The following is a 23,840-nucleotide window of genomic DNA, read 5'->3' on the forward strand; positions in this document are numbered from 1 at the left end:
AAACATTTCAGAAGAAGAAATAGAATTAAAACCTATTAGATTTTCCCATTACTACTAGTTTTCCATTTAATTACATAACCATTTTCTCATCTATTCTAGATTGCTCATAACTCTTTATAGTTCTTCCCAAAACACAGCACCTCACTTTTTGAATATGGGATTTCAGGTTGCAGTTATGTCTTTTTCTTTAGCTCTGGGTTATCGGACATACCTTTGATCCAAAGCAAACTGGGAGTCTCTACCTAATTTTCTGCCAGTGGTTCGTTCAGTGAATGGACTTCTGATTTCTGCTGATTATTGAGTTGCTTCTGGGGATGGTTCTAAAATGCAGGCACTGACCCTTAATGTCAATCATAAAATTCAGAGTCCAAAATTCGGAGGCAATTTCATTGTTTACAGTGTATTTCTGGCAGTGTGATCACAAGCAGGCTGACTGCTTTATGGATTTGTCTCTCTCCTGAGCAAACTTAAAAGAAGGCTTAGTAAAACCTACATTGGTTTATTGAGTGTGTGAAAGCTGGCTGCCATTCTTTTCTCCTACTACTAGATATTCTTCGGCTTTGTGTACCTCAAGATTTTTTAAACTGAGAATTTTTCTTAGTGTTACTAAATACTTATTTCTTAGCGAATTATTATGTGATGGGTCACGCAGAATATCTTATGATAGAAACCATTCGTATTTTAAAGTATATTTCATAGTACAAGAAAGGCCAAATTGTGTAAGCCTAACTTATGTGAACTAATAATTCATGATCAATTGGCTATTAAAATAATTTGAAAGCCGTTTCTAGGACCATGCATGCAATACATAAATATTTATGTCTATTGTTATTCACCCACAAACAACTATTAATTGTGATTTACCTACATGGTATGTGATAAGTATTCTGGAATTCTACATTTATCATTGTGATGTTTTCATTAAGAGTACACTTAGGCATTTCCACAGTGCACGGCCAAGGCGTGGACAGCTGGACATTTTGCCTCCGTGTTGCTTCCTCTCTGAATACAACTGAGCCACTTCTGATGTTGGGTTCTGGCCTTCTCAATTTCTGAAAAATTAATGAGGAAAATTCTCTCTCCGTCAAGATTCTTAACTAACTACGTAGCCAGCAGCCACCCACCTAACAGTGAAATGTCATCTGAAGCAAGGAAAATGGCATCTGTGCAGGATACATTTTGTGCTTTCTCCGAGATGGGGTCCAGACAAATGGGAAGCTTCCAGATATGAGAGCGTTCACTGTCCCTGATGTCAACTCTGCTCCCACATTCTTCTTTAATGGTTTTTAAAAATCACCAACACTGTAATAATTTTGTACTGTGGGTCACACAGATGGGCTACCCAAGTTGAATGTTCTGGAAAACAAAGAAATTTCAGAAGGGTAAAATTGAGAAAATGAGAGAAGTGAGGGCACAGAGTAAAAGAACAGAAGTTTAATAACTAACCTATAAATTAAATTTTTATATCATAAAAGAGCCCTAACGTTAAACTATACTAAGATTTAACTACTTTATCACTAAAATAATGCATGATAAGGTTTTGCAGAAGCATGTCACCATGACAGAGTACAATCATGTGTTTTTGCTTCCATGAAATCATATGGTGGATTCTCACAGACACTGATGGAAAACGTCATTTTCCTGGGTAGGCAATGAGATGCTGACATATATGCATACATATACTGGTATTTCTTTTCCAAAATCCCTAACTCAACATTTTCACATCGAGTTAGCAAAATCCTACCTACCATGGCCAGAGGAAGCACACGCTAGGCACAGGGGAAGCAACGGTGAAATGGGCTGCTACTGCCACCCTCGTACATCTTATGGCCTAGTGGTTTGAAGGCGGTGAGCTTGATACTAACACCCCAGGTTCACCATCATGAGTGGTTTCATGGGAAAGTACAGGGTGCACATGGGAGGAAAAACTTAACCATCTGAGACATGCGAAATGCTTCCAGAGGCACGTGTAGAGGCCTAGGTGTGACAGACCTGATGGCCACTTCAAGGAAGTGGAAGGAATTTAATACAGCTGGAGAATAAGTGCAACATATGCAGAAATGAGCCTAGAGAGTTAAACAGAGGTCATACCATGAAGAGCCTTGACGGCCAAATTATGAAGTTTGGGTTTGTCCCAAGAGCCATTCTGGGGCCAAGAAGAGCTTTCATCCGGGGGGAGGAACAAGGGAAATGGAGACATCATAAATGGCACAAGGTCTTTAGATGGGGCAACTGCCTCAATGGTGAAACGGGATACACATTGGAGAACATGATGAGTTCAGCTTTGTACTTACTGAATTCAAGGGATCTGGGGGGCACTCAAGTACAGACGCCTAGGAAGCAGATGGCACTATGGGAACTGTGAGGAATCCGGCTATGGATGGAATTATACCAGAAATGCATGTACAGTGAGGAGGAAAGGGGCCAAGGGTAGGGAACATCAACATCCAAGGGATGGTAAAAGAAAACAAAGTAGTCTGAAGAGGGAACTGAGAATGCAGCCAGAGAAGAGCAGGAAAACTAGAAGAGCCTGTCCATGGACATCAAAGGAAGGTGACATTTGAAGGTCACTGGTATCTAATGCTACAGAGAGCCGAGTGGAAGACGGGGAAGGACTCAGTGGATGTTACGGCAGGCAGATTATAAGGACCAGTGGTTGATGGGGCCAGACTGCAGTAAGTGAAGGGAAGAAGAGGAGAAAGTAATCAAGGGGTGATTATACAAAATTCTTTTTAAAAGTTAAAGGTGACAGGCACCTGGGTGGCTCAGTCGGTTATGCGTCCAACTCTTGATTTCAGCTCATGACCTCATGGTTTGTGAGTTTGAGCCCTGCGACTGGCTCTGTGCTGGCAGCATGGAGTCTGCTTGGGATTCTCTCTCCGGTCTCTGCCCCTCCCCCCATCTCAAAAATAAACATTAAAGACAAAAAAAGAAGTTAAAGGTGAGGAGGTAGATTGGGGGAAGTGGGAAGCTGTGGTTGACAGGTGTTATTTTAAACCAGTGAGATTGAACCATGTAGAAATGCAGATACAAGGAAGTGACAGAGAAAGAGACAAAGACCCAGGAGAAGAGAATATACAGAGGACGGGCAAGATCAGAGAAGAAGTACACGTCTTGGGAGACAGAATATGAGTAAGGCAATGAGGAGGAGGAGGGTGATAGAGGAAGAGGAGGAGGAAGTAGAAGCTGAGAGATGAGCCAAAGACGGGGTGGAAGGTAGATGAGTCTACTTCTGCTGCTACAACTGTTAGTAGGAAGCTCTGAGAGTTTTCTTTGATGCTATCTTTTTTCTGTGAAGTGGGAGGAGCGGTGTTCTGCAGAGAGACTTCAGGGAGATGGTGTGGTTGGAGGGCTGAGGAGAAAGTAGCATTTTAGAAACTGTCTCTGAGGGGCACCTAGGTGGCTCAGCTGGTTAAGTGTCCAACTTCAGCTCAGGTCATGATCTCACTGGTTGTGAGTTCGAGCCCCGTGTTAGGCTCTGTGCTGACAACTCAGAGCCTGGAGCCTGCTTTGGATTCCATGCCTCCCTCTCTCTCTGCCTTTCTCCTGCTCTCTCTCTGAAAAATACAGAAACATTAAAAATTTAAAAAAAAAGAAAAGAAAAGAAAAAGAAACTGTCTCTCTGGAAAACAGGAGAGGAAAAAGCTGAATAGGGAACACAGGATTGTCAGGCAACATTAAGAGCCCAGCCACCCGTTTATCCTGTACCAATCTGTCTCATGTAACTTTCTACCACTGTCGATAGTTGCCAGAGATAAAAACAGACAGTCAGACTGATCTTGAGGAACGACACCACGTTTTGTGAACAGTTGATGAGGCTTCTTCATGAGCTGCACAAAACACTCCCACAAGAATATTCCAAATTCATTACATGACTCCATGAAAAGTACATTTTTCCCCAACACTCTGAGCCTAGAAAATCTGGGGGGACTGGTTAGTGAATACAGCTATTCTATTTGGAATATATAGCTCCATTAATACGATAATCATTAATTAAATGATTTGGGGGTTATACATATATCCCTATGTGGCTGTTTCGTAAGAATAGTCAGTCACTCGAAAGTTGTTTAATTCTTCAGAAGAGGTAAAAGAAAATATCTAGAGTTGTGAAGTTCACAAACAGATTTAGAAGGTTATGATGACACCAAAGATTGATACATTGGGAATCCTGCATAAACCATCAGTTGCTCTCTGTCTCTGGAATCTCTCTCCCAATTCTTTCCATTGAAGTTTTAATTGGGACCGCCTATGTTCCAGGTACTGTGGTCCTGACCTTCAGTGGGCTTCCAGTTGGGGAAATGAAAGCAAATGTTTACAACCTAGGCTGACTCACTTTGCAAGAGCTGGAGCTAAAAGCTAGAGAAAAGTAAAAGGGAGACAAGTGATTAATACTGTTTGAGTAGCACAAACATATTTACTTTCAATCTCGTATATAAAATTCAATATAACTTTTGGTAATCTGTGACTCGGGGAAACAAGAAAGAACACTTAATGAAAACTAAAATTCTTTTTTTTTTAAGTTCCTTTATTTTGAAAGAGAATGAGTGCATGTGCACAAGCAGGGGTTGGGGTGCAGAAAGAGAGGGAGAGAGAGAGAATCCCAAGCACACTCCAGGCTGTCAGTGTGGACTACAATGTAGGTCTTGAACCCATAAACTGTGACATCATGACCTGAGCCAAAATCAAGTCGGATGCTTAAGCAACCAGGTACCCCTAAGGTTCTTTTATTTAGAAACAATCTATGTTTCCTTTTTACCTTTTGTACCTCTTTAACCTGTGATGAACTGGGTACCATGAAGTTTTCCACCAAACCTCTCTCAGTTGATTGCTTTATTCTTGAAAGCTAAGTTTGAAAAGAAACATAGCATACATTATTTCCAAAGACAGTGGTTCTACACTAGTGAACTTTCTTTTGAAGTCTGGGACTGTTACAACACTCAAGGTCTTGTCTGTGCAGGCAGATTTTTCAATTGGAAAACAGAAACTATATCCTTGCTCCCAGTGATGCATCTGGTTGCTACACTTCTCAGCTGGGTTTTGGAATGGCTATGTTCAAGACACTTCAGGAAACAAACCAGTGATTGAAAAGCACCCCAGTCCTCTTGGATCTCCAGGAAAAGGCAAGAGGAAAAACTAGAAGGGAAAGGGGAAGAATATTTTGTGGAAAATACTCAGTTATCAGGAGTCATGTTTTAGTGCCAGTGTTGTTATTACTGGTTGTGCAAATTTAAGCCTCTTCGTTGCTCCTTTATAAAAGGAGGAGGCTGGGATTGGGTGATGCTTTGAAAGTTTAAAGAGTTTATTTTTATTAGGAAAATTAGAAATTTTGGACTTGGTGGTATTACATACCAAATCAATATGAGCAGGAGTTAACTTGCCTATCATCATGAATTATTTAGTGAGTGAGGTCTTTACACTTATACTCAAAGTCCACACTAATGACCTAGTAATTATTTTAATCGATTCTCAATGAACTGTTAACTACCCTGTTGGCATACCAATAAGCAAGAAGCATTGTGAGAGCAGGTTCTGTGCACTATATTTGTATCCTTCCATCCACAATTCTGAACGGAAATCCGTGTATCCAAATAAATATTTCTGTATCCGTTTTTTACTAAGATTTATCATTTAACATTTGCGGTATTCTAAAAGTCCTAATTTTGATTTGTGTGAGCAGAAGAGAAGATACGACATGGAATCACAGAATCTTGAAGCTGATATTATTTTGGAGAACATGCAGTGTAAGCTCTTATAGAAAACTCTAAACATGTGAGCAAAGATATTACACAAGAATGCTCTTAGTAGGAAGTTGTGTGACAGCAAAAAATTAGAAACAGCTTTTATGCACACCAACTGAGGAATGGATAAATCAACTGCAACATATTCACATGATGAAATATTATACAGTAGTTGGGTTCATGAATTACAGTTGCAATATATCAATAAAAATAAATCTCAAAAGCCTAATGTTGAATGAAGAACCAAGTTGCGCAAGAGTATATACAGATAGACACCTTTTATAGAAGACTAAAAATATGAAAAAAGGAATACACGTGTGTTAAAATTATAGAGACATGTGCAGGAATGCCGGGATAAGCATCAACTTTGGGATGGTGGTTAACCGAGGACAGCAAGGAACAAGGTGCGGAAATCTGAGAAGAAAATGAACCAGAATCTGGAGAGATTAATCAACTTGTTTAAAAAACACAAAACAGGCCAGAAGTGAGTAGTGAGAGCTTTGTGCTTTCCACTACAAAATACTACCCCCAAAATGGACAGCACCTGAGACTGGCTTTGTTTATTCGTTGGTCTCTTCTTCAGACACATGATAGCCCCAGGGAACTTAACATTCTAAGGGACCTTAAAAGGTCTTATCTTCTGCAATTCCTCACTCAATTTTTTACTTTACTTACAACATGTCTGCTAAATGATGATCCCGCTTTTGTTAAAAACGAACCACAGCCAAAAGGAAAAATAAGCCTCTCCAAGTAACACCTTCCTAACCTCAAGGAAGACATTTCAGGATATCACCGGAGAAAATCCCCGCTAAACCAAACAGCGTAACTTCTGAAAAGTCCAGAGTTAACTACCAGCCCCACTTGCCTTCTAAGTGTGGTTGAGCTTAGCTTTCGGTGCGGGTTGACTCATTAGGCAAGGACTTGCTGGCATCCTAAGCATGTACTAAGGGCCAGGCACAATGCCAGATGCTAGAGCACGGAGTGAACAAGGCAGCTCTTGTGATCCATGGTATAAATGAATCAAAAAGTGTGAAGGAGGATTGTTTTGCACTATCCGCCCCTTTGCCCTTCCCCGAGAGGTGAGTAAAGCTAATGGGGTCCTTCGTGAGGCTCCTTGAAGCTCCAGTAATCCTGCTTTGAGAAAGATGGCTACATACTGAGGGTGGGAAAGAAGATGAATATACAAAAGCCAGACTGCATTTGTTAGAACTGTTTGAGCTACAGGTGACAGAAACTCCACTGGGACCTCTAGGGGTTCGAGGATGTCACTTTGGTATATTATTTTGAATTAAACTTACTTAATAAACAGCTGGTGCTACAGAATTGTCGAATCACTACGTTGTACACCTGGGGCTAATATGACATTGCATATGAGCTATACTTCAATTAAAAAAATTGTTTCCCTGAAAGCAGGAAATAAATCTCCCGCGTGAAAGGTACCCTTCCTGTACCAGGAGGGTGGAAGGCACCCTAACCACCAGAGACAGAGAATTTCATGCTGAGAAGACTGTACAAACCTTGTTACATCTTTAACAATTTACTACCTCTGCATCTTGTCCATTCTTCACAAATTTATTGTTTGTCTAAAAGTTATAAAAGCTGCCTTCTTTGGTCATTTCTTTGAGTCTCATATTTTTATGGGGCTCCAATACATATGAAATTCAATTTTTTGTCTACTGTTAATCTTTTGTCAATTTAATTATTAGGCCAGCCAAAGAACCGAGAAAGGAAGAAGGGAAAAGTTTTCTGCCCTTACAGACCACCGGAAACACACCAGGAAGCAGTAGTGTTGAATCTTGAGAGAAGAAGGTCCAGGAACCCAAACACTTGCTGAACTTGCCCATGACTCTGCTCTTCTCCTCCTGACTGCTTTTCTTCTCTCCCTCCCTGGCCAAGTAACTTCAGCTCCTCTGGCTCATGTGGTAGGACACAGCCACATACACTTCTGAGTTTTGGGCCACATGGTTAGGCACTTGAGCCCATTTTCCTGGTATTGGAAACCAAAATCCCAAGAAAGGGAATCAATGGCCAAGCCTGCACTGGCCACCGATTCCTTGGACTGGCGATTCGCTGCTACCACAATGTGTGGTGTACTATGAAAGATGGGCCTAGCGTTGGCCAACAGACCAAACGAAGCCTTCCATTGTAATATGGCGGTTTCTGCTACAATTTGGATAGTGTAGCAGAGGAAAAGGAGCACCCAAAAGAAATGGAGGCAGGGGCCGCACCCCAAAGAAGGATGAGTGCTGAGATAAAGCAATAGCTAAAGCAATAGCATTATTGTTTATGTGTGCTTAAAACATACTTGGAAACAAATGTATTCAATGAATTACTAGAGTTTTAAAAATCTATGTTGAATGGACTGATACTGTAGCAAAGCTTGGCCACTGAATGTTCTTCAATTTCAAAAAATTTTAAGCAACTTTGACATCCATTTCTCCTTCATTTCTAGCAGTGTGGCTTCTGGAGTATAAGACAAAAGCAGGTGACAGCCCCCAGGAATACAGAAGACTCAGAAGGTTGGGGCAGAAAGGCCAGACAAAGTCCACTGGGAGAAGGAAGTTAGAGGTGGCCGGGTGAATAAGAATAAACACTGAATTTAGAGGGCACTGGGGGTACATAGTGAAGTGAGGACTGGAGTCGGGACCTGGAAGTTGGGGGTACGGGGTGGAGGAGGGGGTGGAGATACACTGGTGACCAATATATAAGTTCCCTGCCCTTGGGAAGCTTAAATTATATTGGGAGAGGTAGACCATATATAAATAAACATGAAGAATGATTACAGATCATAAGTGCCATGAAGTAAAATTTTAGGAAATAATAAAACAGATGCTAGGAGAGAAACCATCAGAAAAGATGTACTTTACACAGGATGTTGAGGGAAGGTGATATTTAAACTGTACCCTGAATGATAAGGAAAGCCAGCAACGGAAACGACCAAGAAAAATGCATTTCAGGAACAGAGAACAGCTAACTCAAAGGTCCTGAGGTGGACAAAAATCACATGAAAGACAGGATACACTGGCATCCAGAGGTGAGCAGAGACAGCATGTGCTCATTTGATTAAAAAAAATGGCTGCCAGGCTCATCAAACTTGGAGGAAGTAACTCAAATGAGTGATTTTTTAAAAGGAAAGCAATTTTTATTTTCCTGAGTACGGGAACAATTGTAAGCATAAAGTCCTTCCATGTTGTAAGTGGCTTTGCTCCAGTTCTGGTATACAAAAATCCCCCGGGAGAAAATAGAATTTCAATATAGCAACATCACAATCAGGACAAACAGCTTGATTTTGGAGGGAAAGAATATACTTTCTCATCAGAGAGGCTCAAGAGAAAAGAATTATGTCAATCCAGTCTAGTTGCAAAACTTTATATGCCACAAAATATACTTAGTTTGAAAAAAAAGCAAGATGAAATCTCCTTGGAAATACCAAAGCATGAGGCCGGTTTGCTTATGAGGTCCTAAAGCAATTGTCTGAGGAAAAAGCAGTAAGGTGGCTTTACTTTGCCTGAAATCAGAAGCTTGCAGCCACTATGTTTCACTTTCATACACACCTATGAGGGTGAAAATATAACCTAGGCCTAATGATGTTTATTGTGAATTAGCAGAAGAAAATATTAAAAGTACCTCTTTGTTTTGGCTATGCTGCCTTTGATAACAGCATGTAAGATTTGAATAGAATGCTGACCTGCAGGAAGTTGACATCACTGACCAAAAAGAACATACTTTTCAGGCTAAGTATGTTGTGTATCAGTCCTACAGAGCCTGGGTTGGTGAGAGTGGGTTTTGAGAAGGTGGGATTATGGCTATATCATTCTTTCTTTTCTATGCCAGCTATGGTAATTCATACGTTAACTATGAGAATTCTTAGCTTAGATGCTAATGTTGAACCCTGAACTAAATTCAGTATCACTATTTCATGAAAATCAGAAAGAAGGAATCAGGAAACAGTGACTACTTAAAAGTAGGAAAGAAAAGTCAAAAGAAGTTTCTGTTTAAGGAAAACATGTAAAAATACTATCAATAAATAGCCAACAAATTACTGGTCTTACCAAAGTTACCTTGAAAAAGAAAAGCAAGGATGCCTGGGCGGCTCAGTCGGTTAAGTGTCTGACTCTTGGTTTTGGCTCAGGTCATGGTCTCACAGTTCCTGGGTTCGAACTGCACATTGGGCTCTGCATTGATAGTGCAGAGCCTGCTTGGGATTCTCTCTCTCTCTCTCTCTCTCTCTCTCTCTCTCTCTGCCCCTCCCCCACTTGCACTGTCTCTTTTTCTCTCAAAATAAACAAATAAACTTTTGAAAAAAAGAAAAGAAAAGCTGAAGGCATCATGCTCCCTGATTTCAAACTATATTACGAAGCTAAAGTAATTTAAAAAGTGTAGTATAGGCATAAAAACAGACGGACACATTGGTCCATCGAACAGAATATAGAGCCCAGAAATAAACCCACACTTACATGGTCAATTAATTTACAACAAAGGAGGCAAGAATATACAATAGGAAAAAGACAGTCTCGTCAACAAATAGTGTTGGGAAAACTGCATAGCTATTTGTAAAAGAATGAAATTGGACCACTACCTTACATCAAACACAAAGATCAAGTCAAAAGGGATTAAAGACCTAACTAAATATGAGACCTGATCCCATAAAACTACAAGGAAACATAGGGTGGTGAGCTCCTTGTCATAAGTCTTGGATGATTTTCTATATCTAACACCAAAAGCAAAAGCAACAAAGAGAAATAAACAAGTGGGACTACAAACTTAAAAGTTTCTGTACAGTGAAGGAAACTATCAACCACATGAAAAGGCAACCTACTGAATAGGAGAAAATATTTTCAAATCATATATCTGATAAAAGACTAACATCCAAAATAGACAAAGAACCCAAACAACTCAATAACAAAAAGCAAACAATCCGATTAAAAAATGGGAAGATCTGAATAGACATTTTTCCAAAGAATATATACAGGTGGCTTGCAGACACATGAAAAGATACTCAACATCACTCATCATCAGGGAAATACAATCAAAACCACAGTGAGATATCATCTCATACTTGTTGGAATGGCTATTATCAAAAAATCTAGAAATAACAAGAGTTGGCAAGCATAGGGAGGAAAGGGAACCCTTGTTCACTATTGGTGGGAATATAAATTGGTGCAGCCACTATAGAAAACAGTATGGAGGTTCCTCAAAAAATAAAAAACAGAACTACCATATGATCCAGCAATTCTACTTCTGAGTGTTTATCCAAAGAGAAAGAAAACACTGTTCAAAAAGATACACGTATCCCCATGTCCACTGCAGCATTATTTACAATAGGCAAGATATGGAAATAACCTAAGCGTCCATTGATGAATGAATAAACAATATTACTCAACAATAAAAAAGAATGAAATCTTGCCATTTGCAATATGGACGGACTTTGAAGACACTAAGCAAATGAAGTAAGTCAGACAGAGACAGGCTAATACTGCATGATCTCTCTTACATGTGGAATCTAACAAACAAACAAACCCCGAAGCTCACAGATACAGAGAATAGATTGGTAGTTGCCACAGGTAGGGCAGGGGGTGGGGGAGAAAAGAGTGAACTGTCTTTGTTTTTTGTTTTCCTGTTTAAATAAATTGATTTATTTAAAAAAAAAAAGTAATGGTCCTGAATAAAAATGCTCAGAAATTGTTTAGGTAGATATTTACAGTGTCGGATAAATCCAGGGAACATTTTTAATTTGGCATAGATGAAACTAAATTTGATTCTGGAAAATCTCAAGAAAAGAAATAACATAAGCTATTTGGGGGAATCTGTTTGATTTTTCACTATTTTGCATATTTAAATTATGTGTGTTTTACTTTACCACTTGATAGGGGATTTTATTAGAAATGTGTATTTCTTTTTTCTTTAATGTTTATTTATTTTGAGAAAGAGAGACATAGTGTGAGCAGGGGAGGGGCAGAGCGAGAGGGAGACAGAATCCAAAGCAGGCTCCAGGCTCTGAACTGTCAGCACAGAGCCCGAAGTGGGGCTCGAACTCATGTACATGGAGAGATCATGACCTGGGCTGAAGTCAGATGCTTAACTGACTACAACCCAGGTGGCCCAGAGATGTATATTTCTAACACAGGTTTCATATAAGTATACAATACATCATATTTTAAAAGGCATAAGAAGTGTTAATGGTTCAGAGGAGAGGGACCTGGATCATGTTTTATGAAATGGTTAAAAAAGCTGGGGCTTCCTTTGCCGTGAAAATGATCTGGCCATGCGATGGAAGAAGAGTGAGCCTCATCCAGTGCCAGGGAATACCGCTAGGTTGAGTAAGACTAAGTTAAGGATGCAAGTTCTGGCTCAACATATGGAACTTTCTAAGGAGGTGGCTATAAAGTTGAGTGGATGCCTTGAGGAGTAGTGGATTCTTTGTCCCCAGAAGTGTTCAAACGCAATCTATGCAGTCATTTGGCTGGATGTTGAAAAGCCAAAAGAAGTGTTATGTATCCACCCAGATGACTCTACTATTGAACGCCTACCACACAAGTTCCATGCCGTGGAATGGGGACACCGAGGTGAGTGAGACAGGCAGGGTCTCTGTTTTCACTGAGCTTGTAAAATGAACAAGTGAACAAATAACAAAATGAGGCAACTGCTGATTATGATCATTTCTCTGGTGGAAATGAAGAAGATGGGGGTCTGACTGATTAGCTCTGGGGCCGTTTGGCTGATTGGCTGCTTCGATGAAGCAGGTGACATGTGAACTAAGCCAGGACGGGTGAGAGCTGGAGAAGAGCATCCCAGCTTCTTTCGTGGTGAGAGCGCTGAGTCAGCAAGGGGTTTGGTTTTCTGGAAGATGACTTCCTGGTGGAGCCCAGAAGTGCCTTGAGGGAAGGGAGGGTGAGCCAGTGGAGGCAGACAGAGGTTACACCGCACACAGCTTCGTGGGCCCCAGGGAGAAGACTTTGTGGAAAAGAATGAGATATAACTAAAATATTTTAAACAGGAGAGTGATGTCACCAATTTATAGTGTTTAAACAGTAAATTCTTTTCTAAAGCTGAGATTCTGACTCTGATATGACAGGGTCCTAACTAGGTCTTATTGCACATACATATAAAACAATTATGTACCAAACCTTTTGGTATTTGTTCTGTTTAGCACTAACATCGTACCTAGAGGAGGAGGGCATCAAATTGTACATTTCAGCAGTAGCTGGGGAAAAAACGATCCATTCTTGTGATTTATCCTGAACGGGCCCTCATCAACACATCTTTTCTGTAGATATATCCATTCTGCATTCTGCTCTGCTCTGGTCCTCTATGCCTGCTAATCCTATCCCACCCCCCCCATCACTTCCATCAGATCAGCAATTCCATCACTGACAATTGATTGGGCTCTTTCTTCTGGTCCCAACTCATTATTGTGCCTCATAATGGAGGGCCTGTCTCTCTTCTGTCACAATGGACTGTCCTTGTGTACCGGCACCTTGGCCTGAACTCAAGACCATTTTCTCCCTTACAGTCTGTGACACTATAGTCTCCTTGAGAACAGGGATTATAGCTGGTTCCCTACTATATCTCAGTATTCACCAGTTTGGCACGGTCAATTGTTAAATCTTACAAAAACGCTATTGCATGAATGGATACCCTGACCTTGGAGGCACCCTGCGTAGACCAGAGATCCTCCTGGACACTGACTCTCCTCTCTGCATTCAACCTGATCATCCTTCCAATTCCTCTGCTGTGAAACATGCCGGCTTTGTGCCAGTGAGACTCTCCTAACTATTTTAACTGGAGTTGGAATTGAGCTTTTTTTTTTTTTTCTTAATCAGGCAAGGCACAAGCTTAAGATTGTTTTACTGAATTGCGGCTGAGTCTTAATCGTGATAACTCTGAAAAAGCTGGTCTGCAGGTGCTCTGTATCATTTCCAGAATAATAACAACAGTTCACATTCATCGTTCACTACTACTTGCCAGGCACCATACTAAGTCTCCTTTAATCCTCCCTGCCGCCCTACACGGAAAATATTATTATCCCCATTTCACAGATGAGGAGATTGTGTCATAGAGTTATTTGCCCAGGGTCACACAGCTAACAAGTAGATCTGAGATTTTCAATATTCTTCTGAATATGAAATTTGTACTCTTAACAACCAGGGAAGAAATTATAAAATAAAATTCATAATAGCACATCCATATTAGCATAAAGAAATGCATAACTTAATTGGTGTGCTACTGAAAAATGGGTGTTATTACAGAACTCTCTGTTGTATAATTGGATAGATTCACTTTCTTTGTCACACATTTTCCTCTTCACTTCCAAAGAAATTTTGTCTATTCATAACCTTTACTAGCATATCAGAGCATATTTAAGATTTTTTGTAATTTTAAAGCATTTTATTTTAACAGAAGAACCCAGGAAACCTAGGAAAGCTTAGAAAATATCCCATATCTTATTATATTTTAAAGGACTCAAATAAGAAGCATGAAAAAAACCCAAGAGTTTTCATACACAACTGAAATGGATACAAGATCAAAACCAGAGTTTTAAAATCTGCTCTACCTATAGAAGGTTTCAGCAACCAAAATAAACTCATCTTCCACAGTCCTTTGAGTGACAGCTCTAAAATGTCCAAAACACAAAATTCTTATTTTTAACTTGACATCAAAGCACACGTTCAGATATTTTTCCGATTTAAGAAGAAACTGCTTCTAAAAATGCCTGATGCTCCTGATGTTATTTAAAACATGTATAAAATACACAGATACCGGTCTATCTGGAAAACTACAGAATTACCACCCAGGGCACTAGCCTGGTTAAAGGCAAAACTCCAGATGGAAGTTGTTTCTTATTGAAAAAGAAGAAAACTTTTCTTCAGTAAGATAGTTATCTAAAAAATCCTGGTTCGAGCATTTATACTCACTGTCCTGAGTAGATTGTGAAATATTACACAATGCATTTAAGACATATAGAGAATCAGGGAAAGTACTAGCAAATTACAAATAACATTTAAGAGAATAAATGTTATTTATTATTATTTATTATAGTATAAGCCCATCTTAACTAGGCAAAATAATTTCCCAGCTTGGAGAAATTATAAATTCAACTAAGAATCGACCTTGTGAATAGCTTGGTTTACAAGTCATGGATTTAAAAACAACTGGACTGATAGGATATTATTTATTACGTGTTTATCTTATCCACCTTTTTGGTTAGGAGGTTCTTTTAGGGAACATAAGAAGCAGGAAAGTCTGGACATGGGTCTTACTTTGGAAACTCTTAGCCTTTGCACCTTTGGGCAAGCCACTTAGTTTCTGGGTCTCAGTTACCCTGTCTGTACACTAGGGGGTAACAATACTCACGTTTCCACCACCCCACATAGATGCAATGTGTTGGGGAAGGGCATAGACTTTGGAGAGGCACAAATGCCTCTATGCCTAGATGTGCACATGTGAGGTCTGGGATAAGTTCCTTATCTACCCGAGCCTCAGTTTCCTCACCTATAAACTTTCAATATCACACCTAGGAAGATTCCATTAGGATTAGAGAAGATACATGTAATCACTTGGCACTTAATAAGCTTTCAGTAAATGGTGGCTATTGATGCCTATGGTCCATTTTGTAAACTTCAGTATATTTGTAAGGTATTATATGACTGGTTTCTTCAGAAATCACGTAGTTTCTAACTATAACATTTCTCCCATGGTTTATATATATGAATACATTTTCTCATATGGATTGGAGCCTTGTTGCAATACTTTCCTCATGAAATTTGTTATAAGACTATGAAATTAGATCATAAAAATATGAAAAATAAGATCTCTGACTCTTACTCCTTTGCTGTGTTCTAGTGTGTAGTCTGCAATGAGTTTTCAGTGTATTTATTCATCTTTTTATCATTCATTCAACAAACACCTACCAAGGGCTTAGAAAATCTATACTGCAGGAGAAAATAGCCTCTATATTTTATCAAGATGGTTTCATGAAATATTATAAGTTATGATAAATTATTATAGTAATATCGAAAGCTTAGAAAATATTACAGTTCATGTAACTTATAATGGAAATTAAGAATAAGTTTTGACAGGGGCACCTGGGCGGCTTAGTCAGTTAAGCATCCAACTTTGACTCAGGTTATGATCTCACAGTTCATATGTTCGAGCTCAGCATTGGGCTCTGTGTTGACAGCTCACAGCCTGGAGCCTGCTTCGGATTCTGTATCTCCTTCTCTCTCTGCCCCTCCCCTGTTCATGCTCTGTCTCTCATTCAAAAATAAATAAGCATTAAAAAAAAAAAAAGAATAAGTTTTGACAATGTTACATATTCTCTAGAAAATAATTACATGCAAATTCTTTTCACAAGAGTTACTATATAAATTAATCCAAAATGTATAAGACAATAATCCAAGGAAGGGGATTTAGAAATGGAAACAACTTTAAAAAGTATCATGTTTGTGACTCAGTATTGAATTCTCTTTCAGAGTAGATTCTTAAGGGCTTTATATCTAGAATGATTTAAAAAATAGGCCACAATTAGACACAATTAAGAAATTGTTCTGCTTTTACTTTATTTTCCATAACAATCATAAGCCATAGTCTATTTATACTTACGGAAGACAACTGAATTTTATAATATATATATGTATATATTTCTATAATGTTCTAAGTCAATCATCATAAACATAATCCATTTTAACAGTGATTGAGGTGTTCCCAATGTGTGGCAATGGCAAACCGGATGATGAAAGTACCAGTTTGGCAGGGATTGGCAAACTACTACTTGTGGACCAAATCCAGCCCAATCCCTGTTTTTGTAAATAAAGTTTTATTGGAACACAGCCTGGTCCATTTGTGTTCATGTAACGCAGGGTTGCTCATGTGACATACTGGCATGGTTGAGTAGTTTTGAAAGAAATGGCAGGGTCTACAAAGCCTAAAATATTTTCTATGCAATCTTTTACAGAGAGGGTTTGTAAACTCCTGCCTTATAGTAAAGATATTAAAGAATTTATATGCCATTTTGAGTATTGACACAAAAAATAAGAAGGAATTTTAGAAGAGTTATTTAGCTGTATATTTAGCTCATTGCATTTGTGCCCAAAGCTTAGCGGACACATCAAAGGTAGGACCCATGCTACGCACTTAAAAATGTTTTTATTAAGTTTATTTATTTTGAAAGAGAGACAGAAAGAGCAAATGGGGGAGGGGCAGAGAGAGAGGGAGAAAGAGAATCCCAAGCAGGCTCCATACCGTCAGTGCAGAGCCCGACGCAGGGCTTGAACCCACGAACCAGTGAGATCATGACCTGAGCCAAAATCAAGAGTCAGATGCTTAACCGACTGAGCTACCCAGGCACCCCTACACATTTGAGCAGGCAAATTTTTCACAAGCAGTCCTTACTGGGCTAAAAGGCCACGCTGCTCCCTACTGAGGTAACAAAAACTCCCAAGTGTTATCCCAAGCCCCGGAGCAAATGCCCACCAGAATTGCATAATTATCCTTTCTTTTAGGAGCTGGGGATTTTAATTTGTGTCTAATTTTTGCTGTTGCTGGAAATAAGGTGACCTTCTATACAGTTCTGTAGACATCACAGCTTATTTAACTGAAAATGGCCATTATAATTAAAATAGGGGAAAAGGGTTGATGTGTTACCTGTATGTTGCTCTTCAATCCAGACTTGCAAATACATGAACAGGAGTAGCCCCGCTACCCCAAATATCAGCACCGAGAGGAAGACTTGTTTGGGGTTCATGACCATTTCAGATGGCTGCATTTCTCCTCATTTCTGAAGACCACATGATTTGTTTTTCGATAGAGCTTTGATCCTTTCTTGTTCTATTAGGTGCTCATTCCATGAAGTAACCTAGAATTATTAAAAATCCACATTGTACCTTACTGATGACATATCTTCCCAAACACAGCATAAGTATGCAGCATGTCAATGACGGTGAGGGCTCTCGTGAACCATAACACTCAGAAGACAGGAGAGATGGTAGGAGAGTGTCCCTAAAAATGGCCATTTTCTATAATACAGCTTTATTGTAGCTAAAGAATCTAAGGAATTCACCGTATCCTACAGTTAATAAGTAACACGTTCACATTTAATTAGGGGCAGTATAGACAGGCTTAAGCCACCCTCTATTGTAAAGAGTAAAGCAGGTTCCAGTGACCTTAAGATGACTGTGAGGGGAAAGAAGACCTATCAGGATAGACTGTTGAAGGAGTTTTGAAAAACACATTCATAGAAAAAAAGGGGAAAAATCACTTCATGTCTGAAAAATACATAAAGTTCAAAACTGGAGGGTTCAATCTATCATTTCCCTTTCATGTAAAAGTAATAGATTTCTCCAACTGAAAGGGTACATTAAAAATCCCTCAAACGCCTAAAAGGATAAATATTAAAAGGTCAAAGTTAAAAGGCTTCTCGCACAATAACACGGAGTACAGATGTGTACCTCAGATTACAGAACCTCCACAATGAAAAGTTACTTTATTTAAAGAAACGTTGAAATGACTTTGTTTTACAACAATCTCATTTAGTGTAATCTTAACATTTTACTTTTTGTAAGTTGCATCCACGTTTGAGAATCTAACGAAAATGCAGACTCTCCTTTTGGACAAATACAAACACACATACGCTCTTGCATCAATATCGGGATGCTTAGGTACTCTCACCAAAGGTCAAGGTAAGAAGGTCTGCTGCCCATGAACTGCCACGCAAATATGCAGCAGCCTGCCTGGTGAGTTCCATAGTCCAGCTAATGAGGTCAAGGTCATGGCTTTGTATCTAGCACTGGCCAAAGACCATGGCCCTTTTCCTTGGCTACAGACCACACCCCCTCTTTGGATGAGCTGAATGTTTCCTTACTGTGAGGACATCACACACACTGCTGTGTCTAAAAGTTCTCTCTCTTTTTTCTCCAAGTATGCCTCAAAAACTCCTGGGAGAATATCGATTTGGCCTTTTCGAAGAGGTGTTTGGTGAGATGCAAGGTAAAAGTTAAAAGCCTGCTGTGGAAAATTGTTGGCTGGTTAAAAGATAATATTGAGCTGTTCTTGGCAAAACCAGTTTTCACATAAATGGTGGGCTTCAAAGGTAACCTATGAGATCTGTATTATAAGGAAATGTGGTAGAGTGATCCCCTGATTAGAAAAAAGAAATCCAACAAATAGTTAAAAATGTTTATGCAGAACAACAACAAAAAGTTGTTTTATAAATACATTTTTTCTTTATATTTTATTTTAACGTTTATTTATTTTAGAGACAGAGAGAGACAGAGCATGAACTGGGGAGGGTCAGAGAGAGAGAGGGAGACACAGAATCAGAAACAGGCTCCAGGCTCTGAGCTGTCAGCACAGAGCCCGACGCGGGGCTTGAACTCATGAATCGTGAGATCATGACCTGAGCCGAAGTCGGACACTTAACCGACTGAGCCACCCAGGCGCCCCTCTTTATATTTTAATTATTACCCAGAAGGGGCCAGAGTAAGAGCGCTGGTTGCCAGCATTACCTGAGGAGCTTTCTAGAATCCACTGGTCTTGAATCCCCTGAGGAAGGGGCAACTACTAATATTTTCATGAGGGCTTTTGAGCATTTCAAGCACTTTCTTGATTTTGATAGTAGGGTAAGCTTTTAAATACGTAGAACTGAGAGTATCATCATACAGCTATATATGACGGGTGGTACCTCGCTCTTATATAGGTTCTAAACTAAAATCTTACGGGCTTTCCAAACATGCAACAAAGAACAGTTCCCGAGGGAGATTTGCAATTTGAGGTGTTCCAAGACTGAATCCCTCAAGGAAAGCAACCAAGAGAAGCCAGCTTTCTCTTGTCTTGATGCTGCAGTTAAACAATGAACAGACATAATTCCTGGGTGCATGAGAAGAGTCGGGTAGGAGGAAACCAGTTAAACAAAATCTAGTACTAACCGAGAAATAGCTGTTTACAAGAAGAAAGAGACTTTTACAATCTGTCTACATAATTAAAACTTATCTCAGAAGAAAGAGGGTAGAAGAAAACGCATAAATCAGAACAGAGCCACGAACCTGTGGGAATAGTAGATGAGAAAGCCAAAAGAAGTAGTCCTTGAGGGTTTGCAGAGGAAAATTATTACCTACGATGCTGGAAAGAGATGAAGAATTTGCCCTTCCTTTCTTCGGGAGATGTTGCTCTACGCTGACATACCCTCCTGGGTAAGAAGTCAGGAGAAAACCCATAATTGTTATTATGGCAGATGTGAGTAGGATTGAGTGATTAAAGCCACAAGGCAGAAAGGCAATCTGGTGTAAAACGAAGAGATACGTTTGATTTTCTCCCATCTCAGTCCATTAACCCAACGTTGGCATTAGGAAATGGCTCTCATTAAACAAAGGTGAGGCGGGAGGAGCAGCAGTATTGCTTTAAGCAAACCTGAAGGTCAGTTGTGATGGGAAAACACACCTATTTGGAGATCATACATCTACCTCTATGCCTGCAGGAAAAGTGCAGACTAGTGGAGATTGAAATTACTTGGAATAATGCTATTTTATGTACAAGCGTTATACAACATTTCCACGGTCAAAGGCTTCCTGTATTTCATACAACTCCTTCCTCTCCCCAGTCATATAAACACAGTACCTTGAACCTAACAGGTACCCAACAGTGTGTACTCAACAGTGTGTGTTGCACTGAACTCAATGTGGAGCTCCAATAACAAAATACAGGTAAATTAACTAATTTTCTAGTTGTACTTGGGAAATCCTTAGTCTAAGTTGTACTAGAATCCTGAAAGAGGAATTATGTGACTTTGTTAAAAAATTTTTTCTATTTTTATTTGCAAATCCTATTGATTTGTCCCAAATGAATATAAAGATACACACAAATAATTGTTTCACTGCATTACCTCTTTTCCAACCCTTTAAAAGATTACTCTTTTAAGATGTTCAACATCAGTAATCATCAGGGAAATGCAAATCAAAACCACAGTGGGATATCTCCTCAAGCCTGTTAGAATGGCCATCATGAAAAAGACAGTGCTCACATGGACGTGGAGAAAAGGGGTCACTTGTCTACTGGTGGTGGGATTGTAAACTGGTACAGCCACTTATGGAAAACTGCGTGAAGGGTCCTCAAAAAATTAAAAACAGAACTACCATATGATCCCACAATTCGACTTCTGGGTATTTATCTGGAGGAAAGGAAAACACAATGTCGAGAGATATCTGCACCCCCACGTTCACAGCAGCCATATTTACAATAGCCAAGACACGGAAATAACCTATGCATCCATCGATGGATGAAGGGATAAAGAATATTACTCAGTATAGTCTTATCATTCTTAAGGTGCTGAGCATCTTAAACTTACACAGAGCTGTATGTCAGGTATATCTCAGTAAAATGGGAAAAATTAATTTAAATAACCCTGGTTACCAACAGAAGCATTTTGGGACTTGAGTATACTAATACTAGATGGAGGCAATTTATTTAAAAGGAAATTATAAGTTGTCCAGTTGAGCAGAAGTGTATGATTTTAAGGAGGGAGTCATGAAATTTAGAAAGGCTGGTTTGAAACAATGATGCAATTTGGTGTAGAAGAGCTGAGTCAGGAGACTGTCTGTCCTCAACCTCCACCTTTGCACGATGTCAGCAGTCCTTGCCATTCTCTCTCTCTTTCCCATTCTCTGAGCAAATAAGAGACCATTGGGGATGACCTTTCTCAATTTACCACCTGCCCTAACAAAGTTTACTGTCATCTGTCCCCACCCACGCTTCTTTGCCTGGATCTCCCCCCGGGCTCCCATGAAAGTCAACTCTATTAATACCACCCCAGCCTGGGTCTTTTCCTGAACCTCTTCCCTCGGTGACTTCCTCTGTAACCCCTCCCACAACTGCCCTATTGCTGTCATTCCCTGATGAGCCTGAAGACTGAGCCCTCTGGATTGCTTCAGGTGCCTATCTCCCAGCCATCTCTCCACCCACAGGTGCCCAGGAAGCAGAAGATGTGACGAGGCTCTCAAGTTGTGTAGGGACTGAAACTTTATAATTGCTTGGGTTTTTACTTTGTTTTGTTTTGTTTTGTTTTTTTCCTATTCTAGTTCCCTCCTCTATGAATTTCCTGTTTGTACCTCTTCCCCATTTTTCTTATTGATGTGTAGTTCCTTATGTGTTTGGATGACAGGTCTTTGTCAGTTACAGACATTACAAAAATCTTCCTGTCTGTGACTTATTGTTCCTTCTATCCTCCCCCGCTCCTTTCCTTTGCTGGTGGTGTGGTTGTTTTATTAAGCAAAAGTTTTAAATCAAATTTTGTCATTCTTTCCTTCTTGATATATCAGTTAGAGTCTTGAAAGAAAGGATATACTGAAGCTCATGAAATTGTGGGGAGGTTAGTCATGGGATAATTCCTAAAGACTAATCAGGGTTTTGGGAAACCAGCAAAGGATAGAGTAGTTCCTAAGGGTGAGTAACAGCAACCACTCCTAGAAGTGAAGAAAGAAAGTAGAGAACTATTTTTGGACCCTGGAGCAGGGCTGGAAGGAGAGAGATGGCTGATAAGAGCTGTCACGTATTGCACAGGGACACAGACAACATGCTATAGGGGGTTTTAAGGGAACCAGAAGAATTACTAACCCATCCTCAATTTCTTCCTGCCCTTACCTTGTCAGTGACTCTCATTTGGCAGACCCAACTGAAAGCCTGAGGAGATCCTGCTATTTAGGACAACATGGAGGAAACCTGAGGGCATTATGCTAAGTGAAATAAGCCAGACAGAGAAGGACAAATACTGCATGACTTCATTCATAATGGAACCTAAACAAGCCCCCCACCCCAAACCCAAAAAGGGAGACTTGTTATGTACCACATTATGGGGAGCTTTGCAATCACAAAGCATGGTAGAAATGGGAGACACCAAGTTTGTGTTCTCTATGAATTTTCCAAGATAATATTTCTTATCTTCAAATATTAAAATTATTCTTCTATATTTCCTTTCAAAAGTTTTAAAGTTCTGCTTTGCATTGAATACTTGAATCCACCTGGAATTTATTTTGTGTATGTTGTAAGGTATCCATTCTATATCAACAACATTTGTCCAACTCCATTAATTGAGTAGGTTATCATTTCACTACTGATTTAAAAAAAAAATTTACTGTTTATTTGTGAGAAAGAGACTGAGGCAGAGAGTGTGAGCGGGGGAGCGGCAGAGAGAGAGGAAGACACAGAATCCAAAACAGGCTCCAGGCTCTGAGCTGTCAGCACAGAGCCCCACGCAGGGCTTGAACTTACAAACCCGCGAGATCATAACCTGAGCCCAAGTTGGATGCTTAACCCACTGAACCACCCAGGTGCCCCGCACTACTGATTTTTAATGCTGATTTTGTTACATTTCAAATTTTTATATGTGTCTGTTACTGCTTCTAGACACTATTCTGTTCTATTGGCCCAATGTCATACTTTTGTGCAAACATCTGGGATGGAAAATGAATATGATTATTGATTTAATTCTGTTAATGGTTATTTGCTTACTCATTCCTCATTCTACCTTTTTTAGTCAGCATTAGGAAATTATATTGCCTCCACAATTATCATGTCCTTTTGGTTTCCAAGTATATCAGTATAAAGCTGTTCATGAGATTTTCTTATTATTTTACAGATCTTTCATAGCTCTAGGTATAGCTGCCTTTCCATTCTTAATGTTATGTATTTATGCCCTTTTGCTTTGATCATTCTTGCTAGAGATTTGTCTGTTTTATTTAAAAGTATATTGTAATTCCTGTCTTCCCCCTCTTTTTTTGTTCTTGTTCTCTATTTCACTGATTTCTTCTCCTATCTTTCTTTATTCTATTTCTTTTCCTTAGGGATATCTGGGGTTTTTTTTTTTTTTCAGTCTTTTAGTTGAAAATCAGTTCATGTATTTTAGATCTTCTGTTTCATAAAATACATTTATATAAGGCCACAAATTTCCTCTACAACTACAAACTACACCTTTAGGTGTAGTAGTTTTGTTGTCATTCACTTCTAAATATTTTGTAATTTAAATTGATTTTATACCTTTTTTAAATGTTTTTTCTCCTCCTTGTGTTAGACTTATAGTTTTCCTAAAGTTACCTAATGTTCTCTGCTCCTTTCTGA

General features: G+C 39.4%; 1 protein-coding gene and 1 long non-coding RNA gene across 5 annotated transcripts in view; both read right to left on the minus strand.

Moving 5' to 3' along the window:
• The window catches only part of CHST9 (carbohydrate sulfotransferase 9), a 243,332-nt gene that overhangs the window by 184,807 nt on the left and 34,685 nt on the right, over positions 1–23,840 (minus strand). For all 4 annotated transcript variants that reach the window (XM_019815104.3, XM_006938827.5, XM_019815103.3 and 1 more), the window contains exon 2: positions 17,382–17,592. In XM_019815104.3, coding sequence (XP_019670663.1) covers positions 17,382–17,502 — 121 coding nt within the window. In that variant the 5' untranslated portion in view covers positions 17,503–17,592. The remainder of the gene's footprint in view (positions 1–17,381; positions 17,593–23,840) is intronic.
• Positions 1,163–15,840, minus strand: LOC123381304. The gene is made up of 2 exons (XR_006588147.1): positions 12,903–15,840; positions 1,163–1,356 (listed from the first exon to the last, which is right to left on the minus strand). It is a non-coding gene; the product is annotated as an uncharacterized LOC123381304 (long non-coding RNA).

Source organism: Felis catus, chromosome D3, assembly GCF_018350175.1.
Source record: "Felis catus isolate Fca126 chromosome D3, F.catus_Fca126_mat1.0, whole genome shotgun sequence".
Lineage (NCBI taxonomy): Eukaryota > Metazoa > Chordata > Mammalia > Carnivora > Felidae > Felis > Felis catus.